The 16,977-nt window shown below is 34.1% G+C and overlaps 1 protein-coding gene across 1 annotated transcript in view; it reads left to right on the forward strand.

Annotated features, from left to right (window-relative positions):
* LOC113229904 (acetylcholine receptor subunit alpha-type acr-16) overlaps nucleotides 1-16,977 on the forward strand; it is a 97,833-nt gene that overhangs the window by 23,851 nt on the left and 57,005 nt on the right. Inside the window, exon 2 of the mRNA XM_026463596.1 lies at nucleotides 1,365-1,474. Within this exon, the coding sequence (XP_026319381.1) occupies nucleotides 1,365-1,474 (110 nt within the window). The remainder of the gene's footprint in view (nucleotides 1-1,364; nucleotides 1,475-16,977) is intronic.

Here is a 16,977-nt window from a genome sequence, read left to right on the forward strand (position 1 = left end):
GCATAGAAACCTAGTCCGCACACGCTAAGTGAGGCAAATTGAAGCGCTCCCAATGGGCCTACACGAGCGGGCGGGCCTTCAGTGCTCAAGGTCAACTTGCACAACTCAAGAATTTTAGCTAAAAATGACGAAATGTGCGGTAAATGAGTGTAAAAATACGTCAGACAAACATAAAATAGATACTAACATCACATTCCACAAGGAAGTAACGCGTATCAACTTGTATTTTTATATAAATATTCACTAAAACCGAAAATTAACCTGCTACTAAAACTAGCCTACATGAATTTGATTTTTGCGTCACTTGTGACAGTTCGTTTCATATGAAACTATCATTCTATGCGTTATTATTCTAAGTGTATAAGTATATTTTATCTCACTCCTCATTCACTCATTCTCATTCCCTTTCAGTAGTTCTTACTTATTCTTGCAGAGGCGTTAGTTGTACGTTGCTTTCAAGAACTGCAGAAACCGGTCATCATTGTCCTTCTTAAAAAAAATAGTCTGTGACTAACGCTTTGTCAATCTTCAATACTGTTCCTTTATTTTCGGTTTTCATTAATTATCTAAATTTGACAGCTGTCGTTTATCTTTTGAAACTTTTTTGTACCAAGTCCATATTTTCTGTACAAAGTTCGTGATAAAAACAAAAGAAACCAGCTGACAGCTGTCAAAACTCCGTCAATAAAACGACAAACAAATATATTTTTAACGGTTTGTTTTTTGTTTCAATATCCGATCGCTTTCAACATTCGGCATTTGGACTTTATTCTTTGAATTATAAGCATCAATATCATGTAGCAGTGAATCGTTGGTCATAATTTCTTAGCCAAGATTTTTCTCTGGTCATAATTTTGGCAGAATTACATAAATTTATTTGCTATTATAAGTTATGTATCCGCGAATAAAGTGCTTTTCGACTTATATGTACATCTATTATAACATCTTTGATTTACTTATTTGTTCTTTGTAGGTCGAATTATTAGTTTCATTATTCGACATTGGTTTACTGTTGATTAAAAGAAGAAAATCGCTAGTTGCGTTAGCCTTTTGTCACATTTGCTTATTAAATAAAGTTGTACGAGGTTCCATTTATTTGATTAGAAATAGGGTCTTTGGTAATTTGAGCTTATATAGTTTTACAAAATTATGAATTTATAGCTTTCTGTCTCTTGTAATACAGCTCTTATTACCAAATCATAATTAATTGGAATTCTGCATTACGATAAATAATGAAAGAGATTATGATTAACTTTACACTAAGTCTTTATAAAGTTCTGTTGAAAACGATTGAATTTCCAACAATACGTATTGTAATATGAAGCAACGTTCTGTTCTTTTAACAAATGTTTTACGTGTAACAGGAATGGAATGACTACAATCTGAGGTGGAACGACAGCGACTATGGGGGTGTCAAGGACCTACGTATCACTCCCAACAAGCTGTGGAAGCCGGATGTGCTCATGTACAATAGGTGAGGATGAAAGGGTACAATTGGGAAAGTGGGTTCATCGTGGAAGGGGGATAAATGAGAAAGTGGTTTGGATTGAAAACCATGCGCCCTCTACTGTTGTTTTATCCTGTATTGTGTTTTGGAATTTTTACAGAAAGGACAGATTGCCATTATATCTGGAGTAACGGTATGGTTATGTAATTTTGTTTCATAAAACTAACTTTTTAGGTACCTACCTCTGGGAACTTCGTATGTGCATAAACGGTGTTGCTTAGAAATACAATGGGATTAATAGGTACTGATGGCGATGGTGTTCACTGTCTTGAGGATGAAGAGATGAAAATACAGACGCATTTTAAAAGGGTTGAAATGGAACTTTGTGTACTCAAAAACACACTCTACTTTAAATACCTCAAATGTGCGTAATGTAGGGTGTGTTCTTGAGGCGGGGGCAATTTAATCGTAATATGTCCATAGCATGTTTGCATCATCTGAAATGAGAAGCCATTATCGTAAATGTTCACATGATTGTACTAAATATCGTGACGTTATGTGTGTTTATATATATGTGTGTTTATAGTGTAACAGCCGGGAAAGTGTTTTGCACTTGGGCAAGTGTTTTACTCTTGAGAAAGTGTTTCAAACTAGAGCAAATATTTTACACTTGAGAAAGTATTTACCCTTGGGCAAGTATTTTACACTTGAGCAAGTGTTTTACACTTGAGCAAGTGTTTTACCCTTGGGCAAGCGTTTTACACTTGGGGAAGTATTTTACACCTAGGCATGTGTTTTACACTTATACAAGCGACTTTACCTGACCTTATTGAAATTTGCGAGTTTCATGAAAAGTTACCGTCAAATCTTAGGACGCGATCGAACTAAATTTTTCATACAAATTAAACTAAAGGATGCCAGTTTTATATTGAATCTGAAAATATTTTATAATAATTTGTAATAAATACTCACAGAAGTTATTTGCCTATATGGCAGTATATGACCACGCTTGAAAATGTTGCTAAATATCTCGTATTGTTTAACTCCAATTTAGTGTACTTAACCTCCTGGCCTATTGTCTAGCAAGCGTGCATAATAGACTTATTCACAATAATAGTCCCAACAGATTTGCTGTGCGAATAATTTATGAGGTTTTGAATTTGAACAATTACTCCTTATGTGAATAGTTTTTAATGTTTTTACCCTCGGACTAGGTTTGCTCAAACATTCTTAGCACCCAGTTACATGATGCGAAAGTTTCTGCGCGGCCGCAGCGTGACTACCGCCAGCTTACCACGCTTTCACGTAATTAATGGCGAATTTGAATTCTATTTACTAGGCAACAACATTTAAATTGCGCCCATAAGCTAAAATTTTAATGCATCCCTGAATCCCATACTACACTCATGGACATATTTAGAGGTACTCTAAAATAATACGATAACATATGAACCACTCGCCACATATACTAGAACATTTGTTAAAAGAATCACTTCAATCATGCTTTGATTTCGATTGAACGTAGTGGAATACGTGCCTAGTGATTCTTACATTTCTAAATTAATTGTATGAGGAGTCTAGCCCAGGGCCTCTTAATTCAGTCGCCATCAAGATCGTAAAAAATTCGATTTTACAATAACATTCTATGTTTATAAATATTTTAGTGCTGGTGTTATGTAAAAGGAATGAAATCGACTTTAGAATATTTACAAAAGAAAAACTAAGGCAACTTTTCAAGGTTTCAAGCCATTTTCTATTTTCATTAAAAGTAAAATAAAAAACATCATTTATTTCAGATTTCTGGAATCCATATTTTAAATCATAAAATTGATTAGACATTAAAATAACTTTAAAAATAAATAAAAGATAAAAAAGGAAAATAAAAAATCATAATCAATATCAAAATCAAAATCATAATCACACAATCAAATTTAAAAAAGTATTGTAATTAAATGACATAGAAATAAAATAAGTTATCGAATGCATCCGAATCGAAAGGACACTTTATCTAAAATAAAATATACAATAGATAATAATAACTTAATTTGAAAATTCGATATATTTTACAGCCATCCACGTTATATCCGTTTCCCTGGCGGGATTTTATAATTACGTGATTTTGTGACGCGGAAAATTAGCACCGCTGATGCTCATTGGTATAGAGAATTATTACAAGTTTCGTGTTATATCTCCAGTTGTTTGTATAACCACGAGAATCAAAATGTTAAAATGTAGCAGAATTCGAACAAAATTTCATGGGATATATTAAAATCACACATGAGTCTTCTATGTACACGTTACCAATTAATAATTTACGTAATTTGGAAATTTCTATGTTAGGAGTTTATTTGATAGTAATTACACTTTTTATATTTGCTTTTATTAATTAATGATCGTGAGGGCGCGTTTCCATTATGTCGTGACGACAAATAGTCGTGCAGTTTAAAGTGTCGTGGCTTGTAATACGGTTAACTGTTGCTCACGACAGACTGTCTATGGTATGAGTTAGAACGACAGTCGTCTGACGACGATAAAGAAAAGTCACGATAAAAGTGTGACGACAGATAATCGCAGTTTCAATCGATTCTGTCGTGCAAATGACAAGGCGGCTGCCGTGAACCAATAAACTGTCGTCACAGTCTAGCTAGCTGTTCACGGCACGACGACACGATAGTCGTTCAACGTATAAACGTCCACGACACAGCCATGTAAGATAGTCGTGATAATAATATGGGAACAGAGTAGACGCGACAGTCGTCCAACGATAAATAAAACGATATTTACGACATAATGGGAACGCGTCCCGGCTGTGACACGGTGTAGAGGCCAATTTTATGCAAAACCAGGTTTTACTGTGTTTAAAAATTATACTTTTATTTTATGGTGGTGATATCGGCAATAACTAAATATGCACGCTCCATAAATCAGGCTTAACATACCGTTATACAAATTGTTTTGGCAGTTCACTATAAATATCTCCGAAAACCTTGTAAAACTTTCCATGTTCCCTATTGTTGTACTAATATGCGATGTCACTCGCACAGAAATGTTATGAGACAGTCCTTCAAAAGAAAATTAACTAAAAATTAAAATTTTATTCTATTGCTATTAAGTTTAAATTATTTATGTAATGGAATAAAATTAATTATAACATGTTGTATATCGTTCCGTGTCAATCTTAAAACCTATCAACATCTTCATTTTTATATCAACATTCCCATTCGTTGAGTTGTAGATTGTCAGATATATAGCAAACAGTATAATGGATCATCTAAAACGTAGGCAATTTACCTTGAATTTATAGGACTGGAGAAATACTTGAAATTGTCGGCCCGCACTTGATGAAAAATGCCTGCCACAAACTCCTTCACAAATGTGGCTCATAAGTCATATGAGTAAGAACGTGTGAGCGTTAGTTTTTTATGGCCACGCCGTGTTGCTTGGGCTAAACCATTTCCTTTTAAACGTTTGGCAGGTGTTACCCGTACGCGTAGTGTGCGTTGAATTTACGATTACACAAATTTGTGCATACAATGTAGTGATACATTTTCGTTATATCAGATTTAAACCAAAGATGATTAATTTTATCAAATTATATCACAGTAGATTTTAAATAAAATCTTCAAAATTATTTTTTGTAATAGGTAGCGTGAGCGAGAACTTTGCCTCAGTAGGTTATGTTTCCGAGTTTTTTTTCTATTATTTGCATTATATTTCTTTTTTTACTCAGAGCTTTAAGTCGCAAAGATACTGACTGACTCTGCGCCTGTCACCCTGAGACACAAATTGACAAGTCCTACGTGCCTGTAATTTCACCAACACCCTTACCTTTCAAAACCGGAACGCAATAATGGTCACGTTACTGTTTGGCGGCAGAAATAAGTAAGGTGGCAGTACCTCCCTGGATAAACTCTTTCACAAACTGCTATTAAAACATTTTCCATGTTATCTTAAATTATTACTTGTGTTATTTATAATGTTTCAACAATTTGCCTATATTTTGCATCTGGTTTTATGTTAAAAGTTAATACAGATCAGTCAGATATAAATTGCAACGCGTATTTTATTCGGTTTTACTATTTATCGTTGGTTCGAGTTCATTGATGCAGTGAAAAGTTGATAATGTCATTACCGAGTCGACCTCAGGCTAGCAGATAGCCAAATCGGATGCATCGCATGTTTTGCTAACCAAACGTGGTGTTTTATTCATTGACCTTGTTTTCATTATAAAAATTATGAAGTCGTAGTTAGCCAGAATCAATGCTTCAGATTTTCAATTGGACGTAGTTAAACAAAAAAGAACCAATGGACATCCAGTCACTTTCGAGATATGACAGTTTGAAGTTTAAAAGTGCTTCTCACTCTTGTTTTATTTTTAAAACTTATAATGTTATGTAACTTCACAGATATTTATTTATGTTTATGTGTTTAGACTTTAGGAACCGTTTGGTACATAGGTATAATTCATTTTTCGATAATTTTGTGGATTGGAACCTTTTTGTTTAACTACGACCAATCCTAAGATGGCGGCGCTGGTACAAACTTTTGACGAACAAATTAGTTATTTAAAATTCTAACGTAACTGGAAGCTTTATTAAAATTTAAGCCCTAAATGAGCTTAAAGGCTTTACGGGACAGTGCCTAAATACTAAGTAAGCAGGCAACGCTGATTTCCAAGGACATTTTCTCAAATCGGGCGCGAAACGCTCTCAACACTAAACCTGGAGTATTAGACGACTTAGGGTTGCAAATTATAATAATAATTGTAACTTTTTCATTGAAAAAAAAACCGAACTTAAAAGTTTGCTTCGATTGCCATGGGATCCTCTTATCAGATTCTGATTTCTTGGTGACAATGGGATTGTTACGGACTCCTTTGTACATTTAATACTTAGAGCATGTATGCCATTGACTTTATTTGTAAGTCAATGATGTATGCTCTAAGATTTTATATTTTCTTTTCTGGTTGTCATTCACGGTGACGGTGAAATCACCGTATATATATACATCAACAAATGTTGATTACATATATTGTGTCAAGTGAAAAGTCGACTTTTATTTGCGGATAATAATTGGTAATTGTTCTGATAGCCGAAACGAACCCAGAACAGCATCAGGTACTACCTGGAGAGCATACCCTATCAAACAGAAAAAGACTTTTCAAAATCGGTCCGCAATTGATGGAGAAATTGGTGAATATACAGACATGCCTGTAAAATTTGAGGATTTCTTACGATTTTCATGGGATCCCTTCATCAGATTCTGATTTGGTGACAATGGGACCACCACGAGAATGCACCCTTTCAAACAAAAAAAAAAGAATTTTCGAAATCGGTCCATAATTGACGGAAATATCTAAAAACATACGCAAAACATGTATACAGCTGAACGTATAACCTCCTCCTTTTTTTTGAAGTCGGTTAAAATACATTCTGGGCTTTAATTTATTTCACTTCATTTTATTCATGTCACGTTTATGTAACTTGGCATGTTTATGCCCATTTTATTTATGAAAGAAACTTGATGACATTCATTATAAGCGCAAGCGCAATTTTTAAGGTTTTTTTATGCTTTTTTTGTTATTATAGATACAAAGAAAAATTCAAAATTTGAACCAGCGACTTCGCTGAACCGGGGCTACCGTTCTCCTAACTAAGCTAAAGAACGAGTCGGTAGATATTACGAATGTTGTTTTTGGGTAAAATGGTTTTTTTTTTTGCCACAGCTCCTGTGAGAAACCTATAAAAGTTTTTACTTCACAAGTATCAATAATAACAACCAGAGGAGTTTTTCCCGAAAAAATATATGAATATCACCGTAGTAAAACATTGATATTACGATATTTATGCTTTTTATATTAATTTTTGTTTTAAATACTGGTATCAAATCGTACTTGACAACTAACATTATTATCTCAAAAATTGTGTTATATTAAATTTTATCTCAAAATTGCGTTGTATTAACAATTTATCTCCAAAATTTCGCTAAACTTGTATGTCATTCGTATACGATTTAATTTCAAAGTTACAGGACAACACTGTCGCTTTGAAATTAAAGTCTGTTCCAATCCATTTTTAAGAAAAAGTAAACGAAACTGTTTGGTTAAAATTCGAAAGCAATCGCTCAATTGTCGAATAAGTAACACTTTCACGTATATTTCGAAGATTTCGACTTGATATCTCATCACATTTTCCAACAATGTTTATTTGAATAGCATCGTAAAATCGTATTTGAAAAATAGTAGCCCAAAAGTGAGGTTATTTTTCATCTATACATCTATGACTTGTCTATGGTTGCATACGAAAAAAAAGCATTCGGTTCATTCAATTAAAGCTTAAAGTTTTTGTAATCGATTAGAAAATCGAATATTTCAATCGCTATTGAAGGACTATCTAAGTGTAAGGATTTGAAGAAAGTCCTAGAATTAATATTTCGGAAATTTTAAATATGCATAAATAGGTTATGTAGGGAAAACCGCTTGTATGACTCAATTGAACAAATCGATTTATTCAATTAATTCATCACTAAACCGTCTATGGTCGGGTCAGTGACTTGTTTGTTTACATTTTGTTGAAAATGGTTTAAAATGAAGTATAAGTAGGCAATATTAATATAATTTAAAGCAATTTTGATATAGTATTTTATGCAATGAGGGTTCTTAAAGTCGAGTTGCGTGTTTAGTGTGTTTACCATGGCCTAATTATTAGGTAAGAGATTTAAAGATCTAATCATGTTATGATTGCATACAATACTTTTTCTTCGAGTAAATAAAATAGTGAAACACAATCACCATTTAATGTAAATTTCGTTAACAATCCATGACAACAAATTCAAACGAAAGCCAAAAAAACGCTACGAAACAAAAACCAAAGAGATAGAATAAAAGTGACAAAGTACCTCCTTATATTTTAATCCATTTTTTTTGTAAATATAATAACGCACACAACAATAATAAATAATAACGCACACTCAACACAGCCCCGCACTAGGGAAACTCTGTGTCGCGGGTGCCATGGACACACACATAGACAAAAACAAATTACACCCAAACTCACGAAAGAAATTGAACCTGGGACCTCTGCGTGGCAGTCCGGCATGGTAACCGTTCGGTCAACGGAGGCAGTTAAATAGGTAAAGCTTTTATGCCAATTTAATCAATTAGGAGGCAGTAGAGAGTTTAAGTAGTGACTTTTTTTTTAATTAGCAAATATACGACGTTCTTTTTTGAAACTCATTATAGTTCTGTGTACAGACTTTTTCAGCTCAGTAGCGAGTACCATAGACAATAGAATTTTGATTCACAACTAAAAAGAGTGCCTTTGTGATATGGTTTATGAAATTACAATTGACATATTAAGAACATAGTAGTAAAAGTAAGTTATGAAGACTATAAATAAATAAAAATTAGACAACATTTCATACGTTGCTCTGATTAAATAAGTAAATAACTGACTAAATTAAATCCAAAGTAAGTAACTAAAGCACCTGTGTTATGGAAATCGGAAACAACGACGGTACCACAAACACCCAGACCGGAGACAATACAGATAAGTACTTTTTCTACATTGACCCGGCCGGGGATCGAACCTCGGGAGACCATGAAAACCGGTTCAAGCCACTCGACCAAAGACATCGCCAAATATTTTAAACTTTTTTAAAATTTGTATTGAATTGATATTTAGTTATTTTTTGTGAAATTAATCTTGTAGTGTGTTATAATTATTAATGCAAAGATCGATCATTATATTTTTGTAAGTGCATTATTAATGCATTTAGAAAAAATTCCTTCGGTCCGGCCGGATTCGAACCGACGTCTTCTAGCAAACCGTGCCTCACGAATTTTTCCATGTGTTTGTTTGTCGGATCTTTGTATTTGGTTTTCAACGACTTTTAAGCCGTAGCGCCATCTATGAGAAATCTATGAAAGTATTTCGTCACCAAGTTAGATAATTTCACAACTACCAGACCTGGCTAGAGATGTCGCAATTAACTTAAATTAAATTAGCATTGAATTGATATTCAATTATTTGTTGTCGTATTACTCCACAACTTACTTTTTTTTATTATAACTTCATAGAGTTTTAGTTTCGCTTTTTAGTGTTTTTACCTTTTAGTAAGAATTAATTTAAAAATGCAAGGAACTTTATCTAAATTAATTCATGTGCATAACTAAACGTGAAAATGCATCAAGCGAAACCATTTACTTACAAATAAATGGACGACGGGTCTAATACAAAAACCACGAAAAAAATGTCCCAAGTCAACCTATTTAAACGTAGTGACATGTAAAGGAATATGAAAAAGCTAAAACGTTGAATTTAAATTGTAATGTCATCGCAGTACTGTCTAATTTTGCTTGCTTCGCTGTCAGTCGAACAAACGAAGACTAAAGCGTGAATGACGCTCTGTATACGATTTTAACGCCCTATAAGTTCGGACACTTTTTAGCGAGGACCCGACGTCCATATAATTGTAAGTCAATGAGCGAATCTAAATTTTTGACTAAACTAATGTGTTCACTAAGGGTTTAAAGCTTTGAATTTGGCAGCCCTGTCTAGCTTCCTTTATTTTAAGACTTGTCAAACAAATTTTCACTGTAACTAGATGAAAATTGAAGGGGAAATTGAACTCGTTGCTTTTGTACTTTGTACGCTAATGCTGCTGTTAACTGAAATCGCAAAATCGGCTTTTTAGTTCGCTGAAAGTGTGCAACGGCAGTGCTTGGTTGCTTTGTTCGTTTTTAACTTTTTGGATTTATTTGTTATATATTATATAAAAACAATAGTAGGCATAAAAAAGGGTCAGACCTGCAGAAACCTTTTTAAGAAATACAATATAATGACCATGTACTCGCAATATATTTATGATATAATAGTTTATGCGCGTCAAAACTTGGCTACTTATGAGCGACGTACGGGCGGAGGCCGAGCGTTACGAAACGCGGGAACACTAAAATCCGTTGTCCACCGTACCGAACTTGCAACTAGAAATCCGCGGGTAATAGGTCCCCGATTCTACGAACGTCTACCCACAGACCTGAAAAGTGTTAGAAACGATGAAACGTTTTGTGACCGACTAAAAATCCTTTTATTGGATATCGAATTCTACAGTGTCGATGAGTTTCTTTTGAAACAATTTTAATTTTATTTTATTCGACTAGCAGTAGTTATACTACTTTATTTTATATTCATTATTATTATTATAATTTTATTACTGACGATCATAGTTATCCCTTGACATTGTATTTCCAATTGCAATATTGTGACATTGATAACATGAAATAAACAATTCTATTCTATTCTATTCTATAAAATAAATGGTTTTAAAATGGTAACTGATTCCAATCGATATATCGCCAAAATTCTAAGTTTCCTTCATTAGTGTTATAAAGGTTTAACTGCCTCCGTGGCCGAACGGTTACCATGCCGGACTGCCACGCAGAGGCCCCAGGTTCGATTCCCGGGCCGGGAGAAATATTTGTATGGCCTACATTTATTTCTCTCGTGAGTTTGGGTGTAATTTGTGGTTGTCTATGTGTGTGTCCATGGCACCCGCGACACAGGGTTTCCCTAGTGCGGGGCTATGTTGAATGTGTGCGTTATTATATAAAAAGGTACGAAATATTTGTACAACCTACGAACAATCGTACGATTACACGACTATTTTGTCACCACGATATATGATACTTAATTGCTACAGTCTAGTAACGATTTACTGTTAAATGTTGCTAAAAGATCCATAAAGTTACAGCGTTAACCCCAGAGCCGTTTATCGGCTACCTGGCCGTAAGAGCACTATAAATATTTGCCGATAGCTCACCACATACTTCGCGTCATTTCACTGGAGTTACGACCCGTGTTAAGCGTAGATACGACCTCGCTTAAGACCGTTAACGTGCAATGTAAAAGTGTTCTAACGTTATATTTGCAGTTTTAGGACGTTTGAAATGTTATGATTTGAATTTTGCATTGCTAATGGCGAATGGTACAAATAGCAGTACAGTTTGTGCTTACTGATATTGTTGCCTTCACTAGCAACTTATTATACTTGTTTTTAACACGCCTAAGACTCGTATCGCTTGATCTAATTTAAATTCCAGTCTCCTATTGATTTTGTCTCTTTAGTGAATAGACTTGTTTTTGTATCAAATAGATGTAACAGAAATTTGCGAAGAGATACTTGGGTAGATATACACTTTATTGCTTACACACAAAAACACAAATAATATATAAACAATTTAGGAATAATGTGGGCAGAGGCGGCCTTTTCGCTAAGAGTAATGTAGAAGACTAGACTCTTTGAGGTAGAGGAAAGCTAAACAGAGACTAATATATTTGTATAGGTATATAAATATATCTTAATAAACTTATATTTAGTAATAAATATATACATGTTGTGGACTGGGACCGGGTCAGATGATATTTACGTAATCTAGTTTTAAAAATAGGAAGCGACTTAGAATTTCACACGAGAGTCAGTTCCGTAATTGTGCAGTACGTTTATTATAAATTACAAAAACTTGTCACGGCTTCTGTTTAGTATTAGTTGTTATAAATTTCACACTGAACAATAAGAATATATTGAAATAAACAAGATGTTGTCGCTTGTTTCTATGTCATCTTATCAAACATAATATTGTAACAACAGGCGCAATAATTCTGCAATAATTTTAAATAATGAATTTAGTGAGTTGCGTTAATATGAAGATACAACAATTAAATTAATGATATTGTTCTTTCATGTAAAATCTTTTTAACTTGTTTTTGACTTGTATAGGCTTTTTATCCGCTATTTCATTTACAAGAATTAAGAAAGAAGCTATTTAATATCACAGGCAGTTCACACATCCAAACTCTTTTACCATAATTATTAATACAAAGATCGAACACTCAGAAACAACACTCAGAAAAAATTCCTTCGATCCGGTCGGATTCGAACCGACGTCTTCTTGCATACCGTGGCAGACGCTATACCAACTAAGCCACGGAACGAACCAACGGACCTCACGAATTTCTCTATGTGCTTGCGTCGTGTCTTTGTACTTGGTCTTTCAACGACTTTTTAGTCGTAGCGCCATCTATGAGAAATCTATTACAGATTTATCACCCAGTTAGTACCTTTACAGCTACCAGTCCTGGCGAGAGATGTCGCTATTCACTGTGTTATTAAATTTTTATTGAATTGATATTCAATTATTTTTTGTGAAATTACTCCACTAGTTTGTTATAATTATTAATACAAAGATCGAACACTCAGAAAAAATATAACCATAGTTATTGTTACATTTAGGTATATCATACATAGGTAGACGTGATAATGTACGTAATGATTTCGGTCTAATTTTAATTTTTATCGACTTGATTTTTTCACAGTTTTCGGTTACAAACATTGACTTACAAATAAATGGACGACGGGTCTAATTCAAAAACCACGAAAAAAATGTCCCAAGTCAACCTATTTAAACGTAGTGACATGTAAAGGAATATGAAAAAGCTAAAACGTTGAATTTAAATTGTAATGTCATCGCAGTACTGTCTAATTTTGCTTGCTTCGCTGTCAGTCGAACAAACGAAGACTAATGCATGAATGACGCTCTGTATACGATATTAACGCCCTATAAGTTCGGACACTTTTTAGCGCGGAACCGACGTCCATATAATTGTAAGTCAATGGTTACAAAGGCTAGTTTTTCTTTATCGAATACATTCTATACGTTATAGTACCGAAACAGTTGGTCATAATTATCTTTAAATTGATATCTAACCCTAGGAGGTACAATGACCTTAAACAATCTTATTTGAAGGCTATAAATATTCTGTAGGAATGTTTTGTGAATGTACGACCATGCCTCAAAACACCATAATTAATTATAGAGACAGCCAGTGCCAAATACGACATTCCCAATGTATTGTATGGTAGTTTTTGTTTGAGTATACATAACTTGGAAAGTACCGCCCTAAGCTTATTATATACATGTTCAACATGCGGGCCCCAGTTAAACTTATTGTCAATTTTAATCCGAGATACGTATGTTCCTTTGCCAATTCTAATGTTTTACAATGACAGTTTATGGGCTGATAATGCATGCAATTATAGGTATGGTGACTGTATATGTAAGAGTTTGGTTTTTTGAAAATTAATAGATAGACCAACATCATGTGCCCATATATACAGTTTATCAAATTCTTGCTGCATCATGTGTTGGGCGACTTTTAAATCTTTGTGCGCGGTTAACAGACAAGTGTTATCAGCGAACTGGTATACTGAGCTCTCTCGTAATACGTTGCACGTAGCGTTCACATAATTTAGATATTCGGTTGGGCCTAGAATTGAGCTTTGGGCCGTGCCGTATACGGTTGGTACTAAGACACTGTGTTCACCATTTATACTGACAGTATTACATCTTTTTAGACGATAATTTTTAAACCAAACCAACATTGGGCCCTGTTTACCATTCTGCTCCATTTTTTTATATAATATTTCATAATTTAGCAAAAATCCATTTGCTTAGAATCCGTTCTGCCGCCAAGCAGGAGTAAACATTACTGCGTTCCGGTTTTGAAGGATAAGCGTGCATGTGAAATTACAGGCACCTGGGACTTGTCAACTTATGACTCAGGGTTACGGGCGCAGTGGCAGTGTCCATAAGATCTTTGCGATTTAAAGCCACTCGTGGCACTGCATCTGTTACGGATAATCGTGTCGCTTACATCATGCGCTAACAACCTTCCAGGACTATATTGCTCACATTATAAACAGTAACTTTTGTTCATCAGATTTTATTTTCGCACAAAAATAAAAATATTTAAATAGACCGCTATAAACGGTGATAACTTAGTGCCAAATGAAGATCTAACAAGTGTCAGACAGTACAAGAAAAGTTGTGAAGGTAGTTGCGCGTGATTGTTAGTATTTTACAATTAATAACCCTGTATAAACACGCAAAACACATATTATGTATTTTTATTTCTACCTTATTTAGTTTTCCCACTTCAATTAAATAAAAATAATTCATTCTTACGACATTGCTTGTGCAGAGTATAATAATTACGACTTCTAATGGATATGTTATTCCCACGGGGAGAAGGTTGTGTATTCCGCAATATGTTTACCACGGTTTAGGTAGGACTTAGATGTTACAAGGAGATAGCATTGCGGTAGGAAATAAAAAAAATATATTGTTACTTGAACGCGACGGTGTCGTTTGTTTGTCGATGGTTTCCTTTGCAGCAAAGCAATTGAATAATTTTTGTCTTGTGGACAGGTTTACTGTCTACAGTACTGCTGCAACAGTCACAGTTCAAGCAAATCCTTTTCGCTTACATACATGAACAGTGAAACGTACACAGCGTTATTTATAAAATATTAGCAATCTCGCTGAACTATATTACTAACATCACGGAAGAAAAAAAACAATGGAGACCATCGGAACCGCTGTGGCCAAAACGCACTCAAACAAATGATAAACACTACGAAATCTTGATAATGATTGGTCATAGCTTTTGGAGCAAATTCTTCAAATATCGAACACTTAGAGAAAAATCCTTTTCTTTTTTCAAATTCCGGATTCCCGAACCGAACCCGATTCTCCTAGGATACCGTGCTAGACGCTACGCCAACTAAGCCACGGGACGAACCAGCGGACTTCACGAATTTTTCTATGTGCTTGTTGTCGGATCCTTGTATTTGGTTTTCAACCCTTGGTTATCGATCTTTGTATTAATAATTGTAACAAAGTAATGGAGTTATTTCATAAAAAACAATTGAAATGAAATTCTGGATTGTTAATATAATTTAAACTTTACCCAGTCCCTATATCGTTGAAAGTTCAATATCTTTATTGCAAGTTACGAGACGTTTTGATTTTAAATTGAAATTTTATTCAACGTGCTGCCATCTCGCGGCCAATAGCTGGACTACGACGAACGATTAACATCTGAATCAATACCATAAAGAGAAAATCGACTGCTACGAGTAATATTTTTGGAACGGCTATCATTTTGGCACTACAAAACATCACAATAAGGCATTTTCCTGTGATTTTAGAGTATCTGCGCTAAAGAATAACACAACTATACCATACAAAGCGAAAATAGGGGATTGAACTCAAGTAGGTCTTTTGAGATCTAATGTTGGCACGCGTCAGACGCTAACTGACCACTTCTACTATATTTATTGTTCTGTGACCAACATCATAGAACAACAACTGTTATTAATGTCTTTATATAAAACATATTAAATTTTTCAAAAATAAACTTTGTTACACTTAACTGACATTTATTATTTATTATATTATGGTACTATTTCGTATTACATTTATATGTGTTATTATTACATTACTTTTATATGATTTAAATTTTTATTGAATTGATATCCAATTATTTTTATGTGAAATTACTCCACTAGTTTGTTATAATTATTAATACAGAGATCGAACACTCAGAAAAAATCCTTCGATCCGATCTGAGTGTTCGATCTTTGTATTAATAATTATAACAAACTAGTCGAGTAATTTCACATAAAAATAATTGAATATCAATTGAATAAAAATTTGAATACAATGAATAGCGACATCTCTAACCAGGGCTAGTAGCTGTAAAGGTATGTGTATGTATATGTCTCAAAGAAGGCGTTACGGCTAAAAAGTCGTTGAAGAAACCAAATACAAAGACATGACAACAAACACATAGAAAGGTGAGGTAAGGTAAGTTCCTAATTCATTACGTGGCTTAGTTGGTATAGCGTCTGGCACGGTACGCTAGAAGACGTCGTTTCGTATTCGGCCGTATCGAAGGATTTTTTTCTGAGTGTTCGATCTTTTTACACGATTGTTTATTTAAAAGTCAACGGGAAGGAGTTGCTTCAAGTATGACGGTTGAAAGAGTTCTGTACATGGTAAATCAGTCCATTCAATAGTCCTTATATAAATATAAATTATGAGCATTGTTAAATGTTGGGAGAGGACATTGACTTCAGTAACTCAATAACTGAGGTTGTACCTAGCTCAAGAGACAGTGTTACAGATGTTTTTGTTGTTGTTACATATGTTGTAACTATTTTGTAACAATAAACATTATTACTATCTACTGCCGTATGTGTTATACGCGTTCTTGTCGAGATTCTCATATTCCACAAAGGGGAACATTTGCCTACATTACATTTTCCAAGTGCCGTATGTCAAATTCTGCCGCGACACGCGAGTGGTACAATTATTAATATTGCACACAAGATTCAAAATACAACACGTAAACGAGACAAAAGACGGAAAAAAGTCGGCGTACTTCTTAAGTTACAATGTAGCTTTGTGTTTGGATTAAACGTTACTATAAATTTGTATAGGCAAATAGAATTCTTGACGTAATGGGGGTTCGCAAAGTCGAGTACCGTGTAAGTAATAGTAACTGAGTAAGTATTTAATAGGTACGAGATTTAAAATAATGAAATAACCAATATTTAAACAACAAACACAAACAAAAGCCAGGCAAACAACATTTTTTATTTTTTATTTATTAAGGCTTTGGCAAAGCCAT

This window comes from Hyposmocoma kahamanoa, unplaced genomic scaffold (genome assembly GCF_003589595.1).
Source record: "Hyposmocoma kahamanoa isolate Upper Pololo Valley unplaced genomic scaffold, ASM358959v1 63, whole genome shotgun sequence".
NCBI classification, from domain to species: domain Eukaryota; kingdom Metazoa; phylum Arthropoda; class Insecta; order Lepidoptera; family Cosmopterigidae; genus Hyposmocoma; species Hyposmocoma kahamanoa.